At 45.7% G+C, this 17936-nt stretch overlaps 1 protein-coding gene across 1 annotated transcript in view; it reads right to left on the bottom strand.

Annotated features, from left to right (window-relative positions):
- The window catches only part of MYO1E (myosin IE), a 213985-nt gene that overhangs the window by 6930 nt on the left and 189119 nt on the right, over window positions 1-17936 (bottom strand). The window contains exons 25-26 of the mRNA XM_043555306.1: window positions 16948-17040; window positions 14020-14221 (exon numbers count right to left, since the gene is read on the bottom strand). Coding sequence (XP_043411241.1) covers window positions 14020-14221; window positions 16948-17040 — 295 coding nt within the window. The remainder of the gene's footprint in view (window positions 1-14019; window positions 14222-16947; window positions 17041-17936) is intronic.

The raw sequence follows: 17936 nt of genomic DNA, 5'->3' as shown, positions 1-17936 counted from the left end.
TGGGGCTCAAACTCACAAACTGAGATTGTGACCTGAGCTGAAGTCAGATGCTGAACTGACTGAGCCACCCAGGCGCCCTCTGCTTTGAATATTCTGGTGCGAGAATTTAACCAGAGCAATTTCTCAACCTCAGTACAACTAACCTCTGGGGCCAGATAATTCTCTGTTGTGGGGCTGTCCTATGGACCACAGGTGGTTAGCAGCATCCCTGGACTCTAGCCATTGGGTGCCAGTAGCATCCCCCCCTCTTCATGGTGATGATCAAAAACAGCTCTAGCACTAGAATCCTAATCTGAATCTTCTAGCTTTAAATGTATTCTTTGTATACACTGTATTGCCTCCAGTCTCCATGCATACAGTCTCAAAGGCATAGAGCTATAGCTTGTGAGATCTTTAAACTTATATCTGAAACAACTATCTGTTAAATATGTTCATAAAAAGCATTTAGAGAAAAAAAAAAGGGAATACAAGCTGGTGCAACCACACTGGAAAACAGTATGGAGGTTCCCCCAAAAAACTAAAAATAGAACTACTCTACCACCCAGCAACTGCACTACTAGGTATTTATCCAAGGGATACAGGTGTGTTTCAAAGGGACACATGCACCCCAATGTTTATAGCAGCACTATCCACAATAGCCAAAGTATGGAAAGAGCCCAAAGGTCCACCGATGGATGAATGGATAAAGAAGATGTGGTACACACACACACACACACACACACACACACAATGGAGTATTACTCGGCAATCAAAAAGAATGAAATCTTGCCATTTGCAACTACGTGGATGGAACTGGAGGGTATTATGCTAAGTGAAATTAGAGAAAGACAAATATCATATGACTTCACACATAGGAGGACTTTAAGAGAACAGATGAACATAAGGGAAGGGAAACTAATATAAAAACAGGGAGGGGGACAAAACAGAAGAGACATAAATATGGAGAACAAACTGGGGTTACCGGAGGGGTTGTGGGAGGGAGGATGGGCTAAATGGGTAAGGGGCACTAAGGAATCCACTCCTGACATCATTGTTGCACTATATGCTAACTAATTTGGATGTAAATTAAAAAAAGAAAATTAAAAAGAAAAAAGGGACGAAGAAAACATTTTCATCAAGGACAAACCAAGTTAAGCCTACATCATTTGCTTACAAAAGAAAACAAGTTGGAAACAGGAAGAAATAGAAAATTTGAACAGACCCATAACCAGAAAAAGAAATTGAATTAGTAATCACAAATCTCCCAAAAATCAAAAGTCCAGGGCCAGATGGCTTTCCAGGTGAATTCTACCAAACATTTGAAGAGTTCACACCTATTCTCTTGAAGCTGTTCCAAAAAATAGAAATGGAAGGAAAACTTCCAAAGTCTTTCTATGAAGCCAGCATTACCTTGATTCCAAAACCAGACAAACACCACACTAAAAAGGAGAACTATAGACCAATCTCCTTGATAAACATGGATGCAAAAATCCTCAACAGGACACTAACCAAACGGATCCAACAATACATTAAAAAAATCATTCACCACAACCAAGTGGGATTTATACCTGGGATCCAGGGCTGGTTCAATATCTGCAAAACAATCAATGTGATTCATCATATCAATATAAGAAAGGACAAGAACCACATGATCCTCTCAGCAGATGCAGAGAAAGCATTGGACAAAATACAGCCTCCTTTCCTGATTAAAAAAACCCTCAAGAAGGAAGAATAGAAGGATTATACCTCAAGATCATAAAAGCCATATATGAAAGACCCACTGCTAATATCCTCAATGGGGAAAACCTGAAAGCTTTCCCCCTAAGGTCAGGAACATGACAGGGATGTCCACTCTCACCACTGTTATTCAACATAGTATTGGAAGTCTTAGCCTCAGCAGTCAGACAACACAAAGGAATAAAAGGCATCCAAACCGGCCAGGAGGAGGTCAAATTTTCACTCTTTGCAGATGACATGATACTCTATATGGAAAACCCAAAAGATTCCACCAAAAAAAACTGCTAGAACTGATCTATGAATTCAGCAAAGTGGCAGGATATAAAACCAATGCACAGGATCAGTTGCATTCTTATACACCAATAATGAAGCAACAGAAAGAGAAATCAAGGAATCGATCCCATTTACAATTGCACCAAAAACTATAAAATACCTAGGAATAAACATAACCAAAGAGGTGAAAAACCTATACCCTAAAAACTATAGAAAGCTTATGAGAGAAATTGAAGAAGACACACAAAAAAAGTGGGAAAATATTCCATGCTCCTGGATAGGAAGAACAAATATTGTTAAAATGCTAATACTATCCAAAGCAATCTACATATTCAGTGCAATACCTATCAAAATAACACCAGCATTCTTCACAGAGCTAGAACAAATAATCCTAAAATTTGTATGGAACCAGAAAAGACCTCGAATAGCCAAAGCAATCTTCAAAAAGAAAACCGAAGCTGGAGGCATCACAATCCCGGACCTCACGATGTATTACAAAGCTGTAATCGTCAAGACAGTATGGTATTGGCACAAAAACAGACACTCAGATCAATGGAACAGAATAGAGAACCCACCAATGCATGACCAACTAATCTTTGACAAAGCAGGAAAGAATATCCAATGGAATAAAGACAGTCTCTTCAGCAAGTGGTGCTGGAAAACTGGACAGCGACATGCAGAAAAATGAACCTGGACCACTTTCTTACCATACACAAAGATAAACTCAAAATGGATGAAAGACCTAAACGTAAGACAGGAAGCCATCAAAATCCTCGAGGAGAAAGCAGGCAAAAACCTCTTTGACCTCGGCCACAGCAACTTCTTACTCAACACGTCTCTGGAGGCAAGGGAAACAAAAGCAAAAATGAACTATGGGGACCTCATCAAAATAAAAAGCTTCTGCACAGTGAAGGAAACAATCATCAAAACTAAAAGCCAACTGATGGAATGGGAGAAGATATTTGCAAATGACATATCAGATAAAGGGTTAGTATCCAAAATCTATAGAGAATTTATCAAACTCAACACCCAAAAAACAAATAATCCAGTGACAAAATGGACAAAAGACACAAATAGACATTTCTCCAAGAAGACATCCAGATGGCAAACAGACCCAAGGAAAAAATGCTCAACATCACTCATCATCATGGAAATACAAATCAAAACCAGAATGAGATACTACCTTACACCTGTCAGAATGGCTAACATTAACAACTCAGGCGACACCAGATGTTGGCCAGGAGGCAGAGAAAAAGGATCTGTTTTGCACTGCTGGTGGGAATGCAAACTGGTGCAGCCACTCTGGAAAATAGTATGAAGGTTCCTCAAAAAACTAAAAATAGAACTACCGTATGACCCAGCAATTGCACTAGTAGGTATTTATCCAAGGGATACAGGTGTGCTGTTTTGAAGGCGCACATGCATCCCCATGTTTATAGCAGCACTATCAACAATAGCCAAAGTATGGAAAGAGCCCAAATGCCCATCGATGGATGAATGGATAAAAAAGATGTGTATATATACAATGGAGGATTACTCAGCAATCAAAAAGAATGAAATCTTGCCATTTGCAAGTATGTGGATGGAACTCGCGGGTATTATGCTAAGCGAAATTAGAGAAAGACAAATATATGACTACACTCATGAGGATTTTAAGATACAAAACAGATGAACATAAGGGAAGGGAAGCAAAAATAAAAACAGGGAGGGGGACAAAACATAAGAGACTCAAATATAGAGAACAGAGGGTTACTGGAGGGGTTGTGGGATGGGGGGGATGGGCTAAATTGGTAAGGGGCATTAAGGAATCTACTCCTGAAATCATTGTTGCACTATATGCTAAGTTGGATGTAAATTAAAAAAAAATTAAAGGGGGGAAAGAAAGTTACGTTTAAGGTTTCTTTTCAGAGGAATTGGGTGGCACTCCACTTGGTGGCTGTTGACACCTGTGGAAGGAAGAAGGAAAAGGGAGGGTCTTTCCCTGGGCCTGCGTCCTGGAAGGGAAAGCACACCCAGTTTTGATCTGTGATCTCAGGAGGCCAGAGCTGCTCTGTCTTTGCTGCGGCCCCATGACAGTAGACGGGTGCTGATGAGCGAGTTAGATCTGGTGGGGAGGGGGGACTGGCTGCCACCTGGGGGGGTAGGACTGTTCCTGTCAGGGTGGGATTTCGGGGGCTCCCTGTGTGGGAGGGAGCAAACTCTAAGGTTACTCAGGCTCCATTCTTCTTAGGTCAACCCCCATCCCTATCTTCCCACCTACCACCAAGCACTTTTCTTTTATCCTGGAGGAAAAGTATCTTATAGATGATTAGCCTGACATAATTTCCTCCCTAGTCCACTGGAAATCCCCATTCCCTCCTAGAGAAGTGCTTGCCTCTCTGAAAGCTGGCCAGGCAAGCAGGCTCTTAATTAAGCAACCTATATATTAGGGATGTGTCAGCATTTGGTTAATAAGAGCCATTAGCCTGCATACCAGAAGTCATCTGATTTCCCAGCAATAAGGAAGGGGGAGTGGAGGAGGGTGTGCATTAGAATACCCTGGGAGGGAGAGAAGCCACCAGCCTGGCAGTTGCAGGGCACAGGATTGGAACATTGCGCACACACACACACACACTCTCCCCCCCGCCCCCGCCCCCGCCAGATATTCATAGAAGGAGAAGACTTGGACTCTCTTATGTCCAGGGAGGAAACCTACAAACATTAGTTAGTGCAGGTTGATAAGGCCTCTGGGCCCACGAGTACTGGGACTTGGGTGTCGTCCCTGGGAAAAGGGGGCCAGGGGGGCCTCTTAGTGGGGAGACAAAGCTGGATGATGCTCTGAAATGTAGGACTATCCTCCCTGCAGCAGTCCTGGGAGTCACCTCCTGGCTCCTCTGCCCATCGCCTCCAGCTCTGACCCAGCCCTGGCACTTCCTCCCCCTCCATGTCCGGTTGTTTCCTTTCTGGGCTCCCTGAATATCCCCCCAACTCAGTGTCTATTAGTTCACTTCACCCTCCACAAAAAATACTAACAGTTTCTCCTTGCTCTTGGGAAATGGACCAAAACCCTTCATGAGGCCTACAAAGTCCCTGCCAGGTGTGGTCCCCACTGGTTCCCAGCCTCATGTCCTGCCACAGGCCACGCTGCTGTCTTCCTACCTTTAGGAGCCCTGACTGGCGTTAGGACACTGATTTCACATATTCCTAGATTACATCATCTTTACTGGTAAAGACCATGCTTTCCCCCTAAGATCAGGAACAAAACAGGGAGGTCAGCTCTCACCACCTGTTCAGTACTGCATTGGAAGCTCTAGCAAGAACGATCAGTCAAGAAAAATAAAAGGCATTCACACTGGAAACAAGTGAAAATACCTCTATGTGCAGATGAGATGATCTTGCATATAGAAAATCCTAAGGAATGCACTGCACTAAAAAACTAGGAGAACCAATAAACACGTTCAGAAAGATTAGAGAACACAAGACGGAGAAAACAATTCCATTTATAATACATGCCCTTTAACCAATTTAACAAAAGGATTCTATTTTTACGAAATACCCAGAAAAGGTTAATCTATAATGACAGAAAGCAGATTAGTGGTTGCCTGGGGCTGAGGCTGGGGGTTGGAGGCAGTGACTGTTAATGGGAAGGAGGTGTCTTTTGGGGATGATGAAAATTTGAAAATTAGATTCTGATGGGGGCACCTGGCTGGCTCAGTTGGTAGAGCATGTGACTCCTGATCTCGGTGTTATGAGTTCGAGCCCCACACTGGGTACAGGGATTACTTAAATAAAAAAAACAAAAACAAAAACAAAAAAACCCAAAATCCCAACAGTTGAATGGTACTTTAAAAAGGTTCATTTAATGGTATATAAATTATATCTCAAAACAATCTGCTTAAAAAAAAAAAAAAGTAACTTACACAGACCCCTTTTGGCTCAGCACCACACTGCTGACACCCAGAGTGACCTCAGCCACTCTGAGACGGCAGACACCAGGTGTCCCAGAACCGGGGCAGGCTGGAGAAGGAGATGGAGGTAGGGAGGACTGTTGAAACACCTATTTGAACACAGCCACTGCGTGGTATTTGGTCCCAAGGCATCAGAGGATAAATCGAAGTAAACCCAATCAAGGTAAAACCTCAAGGGTTACTGGCGGATTTGGGTTCCCCTGTAGGCCCTTGGCAACAGTTGGCTTGATTGTCCCAGGCCCCAGACAGCGGCTCCCACGCTTTACCAACGTAAAACCATCTGGCTATTTACTACTTGGCTAAACGGGGTTCACTGTGCTTCCCAGGTGGGAGCATAAAGAGTCCAGGCAGCTTTGAGATGAGGCATTGTTTGCTGCGGAACAAGAGTGTGGACTGGAAGACTGTGTTTGATGGGGAATAGATGTGGAGGTTGGGAATAGCTCTGCATTTTGCATTAAGGAAGTGTCTGTTTAAAGTTTATTTATATTGAGAGGGAGAGAGAGTGGCTAAGGGAGGGGCAGAGGGAGAGGGAGATGGAGAATCCCAAGTAGGCCTCACACCATCAGCGCAGAGCCCCAGGCAGGGCTCAAACTCACAAACCGTGAGATCGTGAGCTGAGCTGAAATCAAGAGTCGGACGCTTAACTGATGGAGTCACTGAGGCACCCCCAGGGAAGTGTCTGTTTAGACAACGAACCCTAAGGTCACTATGGTCTGGCTCTTTCCTGTTTAAATGTCCTCTGTGACCAGGACGGAGTACAACTCTTCCAGCAGGGCAGCCAGTGACAGCAAAATCTTCCTGGCCGGTTCCTGCTCCCTCATTCTCACATCTGAGCATGGTTTCACTCTTGTGAGTGTGGGCAGAAGGGACGTCGTCTGGGAACCCCTGCCTATAGCTGTATGAAATATAAACTCGCCTGGGCTGTGGCTGTGCTGGGCAAGGCACTGTGCTAGGCATTTTCACAGATGTGGCCTCACTTAATTTCACAACACTCCCGTGAAATGACCACTGTAGGTTCCTGGGACTTCCTGCCGGTCTCATCCCTAGACGCCACAATAACAGACGCATAAGGCTCCCAGAGCTCCAGCCACACAGACCTTTGAAACCAACTTGCCAAGGACCTACATGGGAACCCAAATCCCCCAGTAATCCTTGAGGTCCCTTGGTCTGATGTCCCCTCGGCCCACCCCTGCCCTAAGCAGCACTGCTAATGCCTGCTCAGCCTTCAGATCTCATTTCAAACCCCCCACCACATCCTGGGCAGCTCACACCTGCTCAGAGCAGGGGGTCCATGTGGCAGTCCAGGGACCTATGTCACCATTCAGCTGACTCCCTCTTAGGACCAAAGGTTCCATGGGGGCAGGGACTGGGCCTCTTCATGTTCACCACTGTAGCCCCCGGACCTGGCACCAGGCCCGGGAACACTGCGTGGCCTCAGTCTGCACATTCTCATGGAATGACCGTGTGCAGGAGTAGGAGGGACACTGCACTGGCTGAAGAGTCAGTGCGCCGGGTGTGAGGCCCAGTTTGGCCACTGGCGGGCATGTGGCTTGGGGATGTCGCTTCACCTCTTTAAGGATCAGCGTCTTCATCTGTAAAAAAGGGAGATTCAGGCAATGGTCCAGGTTCTTTTTCTAATTCTTAGAATGCTTTCTAGAGCACTCTCAACAAAATCTCTACGGTCAGAGGTACCACGGTACACAGGAAGTCTGTGCTGATGAAGAGACTGCTGCCTCCACATTTCACCACATTGCAGACCCAGAAACCATCGCAGAAAGCAGTCGGGAGGGACAGCCATTTTCCTAGCTCTATCTTAGACTGATGCAGCCTTAAACCCACACAATCTCTTTTGCATCACTAGGTGGCGATCCTGTGTAATCAATAATGGGGAGAGATCATGACTAGGAGCTGCCAGAAATTGATTAATGAGGCCTTTTAGGTGCCTGGAGCCTCCACTTGCGGCCAAGGGGCGGTTGGTCAATGCAGTGAAGGAGGGATTCAGACTTGCCCACACAGCAAACACGACCCTCCCGCTCAGGCGGCTGGCACTGGCTCGTCCAGCCCAGGAGAGAGGGTTGTTAGGCCATTGGGAATTCTGTGAGTCGTTAAACAACGGCCACTGTTAAAGATTAAACGGAACACACAAGTGACAAAATTAAAAGCACAAGCAAAAACTACTCATCACTCAACTCTTCCTAATTCTTTTGCTACATTTCATTTCTGTCTCTGCACTTGAGGTTAAAAACGTCTGGTTGCTTAAGTCGGTAACGGTGTGTGGCTGCACATCTCTTCCCAAGCCCGAGGCCGGTGTGGTCATGACGGTAGCCTGGCACTGGCCATGGCGAGTAGAAACTGGCAAACTGAGCACGACTCAGGCCCTTTGGTGTGTGGACAGCCAGTCGTTCAGCAGCACACTGCTGTCCTCACACTGTTGTGCTCCGCCTGGATGTGTTCTGTAACACACATGCGGGACTCAGATAATTTTGGCACGTGACATTTGCACGCCTACTAAGCGTTACAGGATTGAAAACTGTGTTAGAAAAACAATCATGTCATTGGGCTAATGGGGGTTGGAGCAAGAATTTCAGACTCACAGCAACGGTTCTTTTTCTTGTTGCCATTTCAATAATAAGTGTTCATGTTATACATATTAACACGTAGTTGGAAACTGCCATGTCACTGAGCAAACTGTCTCCTTCTAGGTAACTTCTGCACAATGTAATCCAGTTTTCCTGTTACTGCTTGACCATCATTTTGGGAGAATTTGTACACACTTCCCACTTGAGCATATCTCTCCCCCAGTAAGAAGACAAACACAGGAAGAAACTGAGTTACAGCAGCCTGTTTTTACAGCAGGTCGTTTTCTGAGTTGGGCATCAGACCTCTGATGCCATCACATTATAACCCACACCACGAGGTTTCCCAAGTCATCAAGCGCCTTCCATCCAGGCTGCTTTGGAAAAACCACGCTGCTGGAGAAGTCCTGTCTTAGTGACTGAAGAAGACCTTTGCCCTGAGACCTCAGGATATCGACTGACACTTGAACCCTCACAGACAACTGCTCGATCTCACAAGATGCCGAAAGCCCATGAGAAAGCAAAACCGCAAATGACGTCAATGGTGACAAGGCTCCCTAAACTGAGTGTTCATGCATTTGCTCTTTCCTGGTAACGTCTGTCACTTTCCATGGGATGTTAGCTGTTACGGTGACTGGAGCAGAGGATGTTCAACTAGAAAAAGATGGAGTCATAGTATAGCTGGAGAAGAGGTTGTGGACTTTTTTACATGGTCCAAATGCAAGAGCGTCTGTTGCAAGCTTTTCCTCACGGCTGCTTTGCTGTTGCTCTGCACCCACAGCGAGCGGCAGAGCTCTTCCATACGTGTGTGAAGGGGAAGGTGTCTCCCTCACTGGTCCCCTTGTCTGGCTTTCCTAGGCCACCTATTTCCCCTGTTAAAGCTGCAATGCCTGAAGCTTAGACCCTCAAGGGGTCCAGAGATTTGAGTTCTTGAGACTAAAGCCGCCTTTCAATCCTAGGAGAATATTAATATTATCCAGGGTGCCTGGGTGGCTCAGTCGGTTAGGTATCTGACTCTTGGTTTTGGCTCAGGTCATGATCTCACGGTTTTTGAGTTCAAGCCCCAATTCTGGTTTTGTGCTGACAGCGCACAGCCTGCTTGGGATTTCGGACGCTCTCTCCCTCTCTCTCTGCCCCTCCCTTATATGTACACATGCATACATGTGTCCTCTCTCTCAAAACACATAAACTTTAAAAAAAGAATATTAACATTTCCCTATAAGACCAATACAGATAAACTTTCAAGTTGCATCATGCTTGTGGTTTACAAAGCCCTTATTTAATCAAGCAACCCCGAGGAGTGGGCTTTAACATTATATTATTATCGCTATTGTACAGTTGAGGACACCAAGGTGTAGAAAGATTAGGTGCCAAACATGAGGAAGCACAGCTGGTAAGTGTCCAGCGTGTGGCACAGAAAAGGCATGTGGCTCAGTAAATATTTGAGGAACGAATCAATGAAGGAACGAACAAATGAAATGGGACCGAAACCCGGTTCCTGCAACTGTGACCCCTGTGCTCTCTGCACACCACCAGGCCACCTTCTGTGAACGTTTCAGAGCTCCCACACCTCTGGGGCGGCTGGGTGTAGCTAGTCTATGCCAGGGGGAGCTGGGATTGAGCTTTCTAAGATCACTGCTTTGTTCTGCAGATGTGAGATTTATGTCTTGAAATTCCAAGAAGGAAAATAATGGCATTTTATTTCATTGGCTATTTGAAATATGCTGTATTCCAAAAGGTTGAATCTATAAACATTACTGGAAATGTGGGAACGGATGCCAGGAATTCCTAAGCCTCATGTCTGCCTCGGCCAGGATACGGCTGCTGCTCCTGTAGATTATGGGTTGAGAAATATTGCTATTGGACATTTGTTGGAAATTTTAAGCCGCCTGAAAATATGACTCCATTAGGAGAATCCTGTCAAGAGACATACAGGCAGCATTTGAATTTTTCTATCGATCCCTCCCCCTTTGTGGCATGGCAAGAAGCCCAACCACTGAGCACTTTCAATATTTTTCTATTTCTCCTACTTCTAGTTGGATTAATCTCTGGAGTATCTTGAAATTTCCTGAAGTTGCCCTCCCATGAAATGGACCATAGGATTAAAGAGGCCAACAGAAAAGGTATTTCCAGTCTGGGTTTTAATGCTTCCAGTGATGAAATGGAGTCAGATTATGTACGTCTCAGCTATAGGAGGGATAACCGAAAGCACACGTGACTGGCAAATCAAGTGTTCCTATGAAATCAGAGCAAAGGCTGATGAATGAAATGTTTGTATGATTCTTGCTTAACCTGTTCTCTTTCTGGATTCTCAGGAAAGACCTTGAACCTGATTCAGACATTTCAAAAGGTATGCTAAGAGACTGCAGGGTAACGATTCCCTCTACATCTTTCCTAGTTTCCCTGGACAGTAACAATGAGGACGACAGTAAGAATAGCCACCATGTCCCAAACGTGGCGAGCCAAGGGTAAAGGATCCAGTTGGGATGGTAATTAATTTAGCAAAGGCTTCATGCTCTCTCCAAAAAAACCTGGCTGAACCTAAAATAAACTGACAAAGACTTTCCTGAATTAACTTGAGGTGCTAATTATACCATTTGATTTTATCCACATTACATGATCCAAAAGAAATGATTGCTTATGCTAAATACGTCTATAAAGAAAAGTGCATTGGGGGTGGGAAAGGGAAAGGGAAGATAAGCCCAAGAGTACGAAAGCCCGAGGAGCAAAAGACCGCGGAAACCTTGCCTTTATAGATTGGCACCTTCAAGGTCACTGTTTGGAACTGTGACGTTTTACAGGAATTTTTGTTTATGGGAAGGCTTAAGTTTGGGATCCCAAAGGCTGCTGTTTGCTTCAACAACCTGCTGTGAAATGAAGGCAACTCATGTTTTCTTGGCCAAGAGGAGCTATTAAATGCAGGTGACCCCGAGGCTTCTGAAATGTGTAAGGCATGCCGAAGGTCACTGGCCACGTTAGAAATGATTTTAATTTTCACTTGATGTGTTTCAGAAAATAACTATGAAGAAAAAGTTCAGACCTTTGACCAGAGCACGATTTTCTAAGGAATGTTTGCACTACAGCAGATTTAAGTGTACAAGGAGGAGGGTAGAAGGGATTCTTGCAGCTCCTGGACTCAGTGTGCCTACTAAGAGAACAGACCACAGAAGGTCAGGAAAATCTTACTGCCTGGTAGCCAGCTGTGAAGGTGCCCTCTCTGTCCAGCCTCATAGCCATCGCCACGCCACATTATGTACGCCTGATCTTCAGACCAAGAGGTGGCAAAGGGTACGCTAAGACTCAAATAGGGAGCCACGCAGCTGAGGGCTGGAAGGGAGCAGCCTCAGTTAAGACACTATGTTCCTAAATTGCCTGCCTTTGGCTGACAGATGCTAGCAGTTGGCTGGTGTGCAAGTCTGTAACTTGCAAAGCAGGGCTGGAAAGATGGTTTTGCTTGCCAAGGCCAATGCAAGTAGGAAGCTAACAGACAGAGCTAAGAGATTTGATGCATTTTGTTGATTGATTGATTTTAATTCTCGGCCTACTTTGGGACACGAACCTCAACGCGGGCCCAGGAAGAATTGTTTGATTATTTTCATTAGGTTCATCCATCTGAATAGTGTAGGTCTGGGTTATGGAGTAAAAATCTTAATTCTGCCTCAACAGCACCCTCTCAATTCACTTGTACACAGAATCTTTCCTGGCTTTATCAGTTAGAGAACAGATGCCTTTAGAGGAGTGCTTTTCAAAATGTGGTCCCTGGATCAGTAGCAGCAGCAACAGCAGCTGAGAACTTGATAGAAATGTAAATTCTTGGGCACCGCCCTGGACCTACTGAGTCAGACTCTGGAAGTGGGCCAGTGAGTTCTCCAGGTGATTCTGTGCACATTAAAGTCGGAGAACTACTGCTTTTGATCAAGCCAATCAAGCAGGCCATGATCGTTGGAACTGGTGGGAGGCAGCGACTTACACAAAAGTGGGGGGTAGGTGTGGAGAGAGATCCAGGGTAGAGTGGCATCATCTCTACTGACAGCCATCTGTACCAAACTAAGGTGTTTTCCTATCTGGAGCCCAAATGAGGTGAGACTTGCCAGGGGAAGAGGAACCCCAGGAGAACATGGTTAAGCTTGTAAAAGCTTTGTGGTCTTTAGAAGGAAGCTGACAAGGCAGGAAAAACATCTTGTAATGGGAAATGGAGGTGAATGGCAGGAGCTGTTGTCTCTCTCCCAGCACTGCTCTATTGCATCCACGAGTCTCCCGACCACATCTGAAACTCCATCATGGTGGAGCCACGGAGAGAATGGAAGATGCAGGCAGGCATGAGAAAGGGGAAGAGTGGGCTGGAGCAGGCCCACTCTTGGGTTCAGTGAAGAAAACCACTCTACCATGGAGAATCATGTGGAGTTGGAGGACTCCTTCAAAGTCACTAGTTCAGCCTCGGTGAGATAATGATTCTATCATCATCACCACCACCACCACCACCACCATCACTGTCATCAAGCCCCCGCAGACCGAGTGGCTCCTACATGCCCAGTATCATGCTGGGTATTTAATGTATATTATTTCTAGTCCTCCCAACAACGTGCATGCATGGTGGCCATTACATCAGTGTATACATGAGGAGAAAAAGCTCAGGGAGGGTAAGCAGCAGGTCCAATATTAGCTAGGTAATAGGGACTGAAATAAGACCCTCATCCTTATCTGGTACCTGACAACCTCACCCTACAGTACATCTGCTTGCTTATTTCCATCCACCCCATGCCTGAATACTTCTGGGGGCAAGGTACTCCTTACATCCTAGGGCAGTTCATCTTTGGGGTTCTAGAATGCCCCTTTGTTTACTGATGCCAAAAGCTACTTCCTGGCAGAGATCACTTACACGTCTTTGAGTGGGCCTGTTTTATGCCTGGTGACTCCACAGGACGTGTCCAACCGCCTTTCCACACTAATAACTCTTTGAATATCAATAGAGTTCTAGAAGTCTTTACTTCCTCCAGCTAAAAACCCGGGGTTTCTTTTTGTCACTCTTCATTTTCAGTTCTAGAAAGGCTACGAGGCTCTCATTTTAAAGCCCTGAAGATATGTATTCATAAAAGCATTTATACCTCGTACAATGCTGGGATGTTATTCTTAGTGTTCCTAATGGCTCTTCGAGCTGTAGTGTTTATGCAGCAGCAGGCACAGACATAAATCAAAACCCCATCATTCCTCAGCCACGCCAGAGAGCAAGATAGGTCACAGAGTAATTGAATCTCAGGGCTGAAGGGGACCCTCTTCTGATGATCATGATAAGCCGTCTCCAGAGAATGAGTTGTATGCTGTCAACCTGGCTGGTACTTTTACGAATGCCAACCACGAGCCTCATGGCCTTGGGTCCTGGATTATACCACGCAGGTGGAAAACAACTTTAGAACCATGTATAGACAGCCCAAAGAAATCCCTGGACCTTGCTGTGATGGATGGAGATAGAGGTCACCAACTTCATCTATAGGGGGTGGGACCCTTACCCGGCAGCACCCTGATCTGGGACCTTAAGGAAATCCAAGCTCTCCGGCGTCTGTGACACTCGGTCTGAGCCGGTGGACTGCTGCCGTGGCAAGGGTGGACGGGCCATGGAGGTGTACAGACTTTTCTGATTTAACCTCTGGTTTCCAGGAGCGTGGGGATGTGGCACAAATTGGTTTTTGATGACTCCGTTCTGATGGTAACCTAGGGAGAGAAAAACGGGAGAAAACAAAGCTTACATCTTCTGATCTGCTTAAAGGCTCTCCATCGCCAGGCCTCAGTTTTCCCATCTGAAAATACAGAGGACATGACTGCAAATATGTTGTGAGGGACAAAGCTGATACACTGTAAGCTGCCTAGCAAGTGCCTGGAACATAGCAGACACTCACACATGCTTGTTGAATTGGGTAGCAGAATCACCAGATGTTCATTCAGGCTTTCAAAGCCCACATGCAAGGAAAGGTAAGCTTGCAATGAGTTGGCAGGCACATTCTTAGATCTAAGAAAAATTATGAGGCTATGATTCAAGAGGGCTGGCAGGCAGCTGTTTAAACAGTTGGACGTCCATTTTCAAGGGGTCAGTCTTGGGTGTCCTCTGCAGGAGTCCCCTGTGGGAGGTAGAGGGAGCACTCTACACAGGCAGGGAAATGTGGCCACTGGTTCGATCAATCCAGATAGGGCAAACTCTCGTAGCCAAACAACTGTTCCTAGTCAAGATCACATTATCTGTTAAGTAATGGAATATGGTGATGGGCTCCAAACCACAGGCCTTGGCCAAAAGGGGCATTATCTTTCCATTGTATGTGTGATCTCTTCTTCTCCCTTACCTCTTCTCCCACTGACAGATCTGGGCAAGAATGAAGAACAAGACTTCCCCAGGCCCATTTTGGTAAACCTCCTATAAAACCTCTTCCAACTGAATTAAGAAAAGAACTCTTTGGTACAGGTGGGATGACCGTCAGTTTATAAGAGAGACCAGCAGGTCAGATTGGGTTCTGCCTAGGTTAGCTCTGTTGACCTTGAACAAGATATATGACCTTTCAGTGTGTCAGTTTCTTCATTAAAGAAACAAGGAGCTTGGTGGTTGCCAAGGAGAGGGGCAAACCAGAGCAGGACGTGCTGTAGGGCTATGAAATTAAAGGGGGGGGGGTGTCACAGATGGGCTGCTCCATGCTGCGCGTGACCCATTCACCCTCGATAAGTTCAGAAATTAAGAATAAGCACCTAGAAGCGTTCACAGCAGCTTCATAGACCTATTTCATGTCCTTTGAATCCAGTAAGAAATTCTGGCTTCTATTTTGAATGCTTTTAAAATTCCATTCTTCTACTCATTTTTATTATATGTTACAATAAAAGCATGGTTTGTGATAGGCTGAGAAAGAAAGAAGGAAAGAAATTAAGGGGCACCCGGGTGGCTCAGTTGGTTAGGCATCCAACTTCAGCTTGGGTCATGAAATCGCAGTTCGTGGGTTCAAGCACCGTGTCGGGCCCCACACTGGCAGTGCAGAGCCTGCTTGGGATTCTCTCTCTCTCTCTCTGCCCCTCCCCTGCTCACCTTTCTTTCTCTCAACATAAATAAAAACAAAACAAAACAAAACAAGAAATTAAGAAAAGAGAGAAAAAAAACCCAACCTTGTTCCTTCACCACAGATAGTGTGAGAAAGGCTGATAAAAGGGATTCAGGTCCAACTGCCTCATTTTATTGACAAAAACGGTCACGTAGAGGGGTTGGGAGCCGAGCTCAAGGTCGGGTATTTGGTCTGAGACAACTTTGGCCAACCTAAGCTGAGGCAAATGAACTTTCCAGGTGGTCTGGCCAGGATTCTGCACAGGGGTGGGGTGGGGCTGGGGGGGGGGGTGGGCGCCAGCACGTAAGTAGTACCACAATATTATAGTGGCTCTCTTAGGTTCCTTTATGCTTGGATTTTCTTTAAGGGTAAAGGCAGAGGGGAGGAAAGAGAGCTGGGCAGAAAGCATGGGGACTCCCAAAGAGATCTGAATTAGTTTTTTCCTGCTAGGCACGGGTGTCCATATTTTAGCATATAGCTTCGAGATTGCAGAGCAGGAGATGAAAGAAATGCTTTTCCCTGCTTACTTCAGACACTGCTATTTCCTTGTCTGGGATGATTTAAGTGTGGTCCTAAGGTGACCGTTTCAGACCCAGACTCCTGAACTTACAAACACCCAATATTCTGGGGGCAGCTCTTTATTAACTGAATTTTGTGAGTGAGGGAAAAACATCTTGTGCATTTTGAGAGTGCTCTTAAAACACTAAATGGATTTTTCCAGGCAAAGAGTCTTGCATTGACTCAGGTTTGGATTTTATTGACCTGCGTGCTGTATTTTTATCATAAAATATGAGAAATATGAAACTTAAGGTTTAAAAAAATTTTTTTGTATCAATTTTGTAATTCTTTTAGATATTCCTTTGTTTTTTGGAATACAGTGCCTATCTGACTGAAAATAAAAATTTTCCACTTATTCATGAAGCTCTTAACTAGTTGCAAAATATCATCGTGATACTTGGCGGGAACAGAGTGCTGGTGGAGGGGTTATCGCCAGCGAACTCCTAGCCCCACAAAGGCCACATCCTCCCAACTGAAAAGCTGACAACATCCTGGTTGCCATGGACAAGGAACTCCTTTTTCTTTTACTGATGTAAGAAGTCTTCCCTTTGGGAGTAATATTGCTAGGTAATGAAATCCAGATCGTTAACTCAGCTTCAGTTCAGTCTCACGAGCTCATGCTTTTCCTGCATTTTGGGGTCACAAGCAGGGCCATTATGCTGGCGGGAGTGCATCTGGCACTGCAATGGCTCATGGCTGGGTAATATGTGCGCATTTATCTGCTAATGGGTTTCTTCCCAGATACATTTTACAAATGATGGGTCCAGGTTAGTGGTCCTGGTCTCGGGCACACGCTGGATTTACCTGGAGGGGGAGGGGCGGCTCTCATTGGGTAGTTGGCATTGTGCGTCCCACCGGAATAACCTCTGTTTTGAATTGTGTTCCTTCTGGTAGGACCTGAAACAAACAAACAAGACAAAGTCAAAATCAGTACCACTGGTTGGTTTTATGGCTTCTGATGGTTTCTTGCTTATGGAAAACTTTCGAGAAGTGTGGAATCCAGGTTCCAGCCAGATATGCAAGGAGCCTGCATACAGAAGGGACAGTTGAGGGAAGTACTGTCTTAGTAGCTATGGAACAGGAGGGGCCGGAAGACATGTCGATGGACCCACGGTGTTGAAATGTTAGAGACAATGGCTTTACAGTCTTACAAAAGCGTTTCTATTTCTGTGGGCTTTCAAAAGAGATGGGTGGGACATTTTAACGTTTGCACTCGTGGTCTGAACACAGCACGGAATGAACCCGTGAGTGCTGCCCGTCACGGTCACTGGCAAGAAGCACATCTCAGCGCTCACTGTACATCAGTGTAGGGTCAAGAGCCTTCCGATGAAAACAGAGACCACAGAGGGTAGAAGACTTGTACTTCTGACACAGACGTGAGGAGTTAGAAAATGAACTGGTGGTCCATGGAACCCCACTGTGGGTCAGAACTGGGCCTGGGGCGGCCAAAAGAACACTGCCGGGCAGAGGAGATGGCACCTCTGCAGAGACATGTATTACAAAGGAAACCAATAGATAGGTCTCCAGTAGGACATGAAGGAAGGCAGACCAGAAGAGGGGTGCAGAGGGAATTTCTTGCAAAGAGAAGGGCTGAGGAACTGAGAGGGATGGGAGGTGAGAAGGCACGAACAACACAAAATGAAGGAGGTCCTGAGGTCCGGGGACAAGGGGAAGCGGCCTGGTGAGGGTTTCCCTCTCAGTACCTAGATTCCTTCCCTCCTGATTAGGGGACGTTCCACTTCGGGGCCTACTGAACACTGTTCACAACCCGCTGGTTATCTGTTGCTCTTCTT

The sequence above is a fragment of the Prionailurus bengalensis genome, chromosome B3, assembly GCF_016509475.1.
Source record: "Prionailurus bengalensis isolate Pbe53 chromosome B3, Fcat_Pben_1.1_paternal_pri, whole genome shotgun sequence".
Classification (NCBI taxonomy): Eukaryota; Metazoa; Chordata; class Mammalia; order Carnivora; family Felidae; genus Prionailurus; species Prionailurus bengalensis.
Note: the sequence above shows the minus strand (reverse complement) of the source record. Positions and strands in the feature narration are given on the sequence as shown.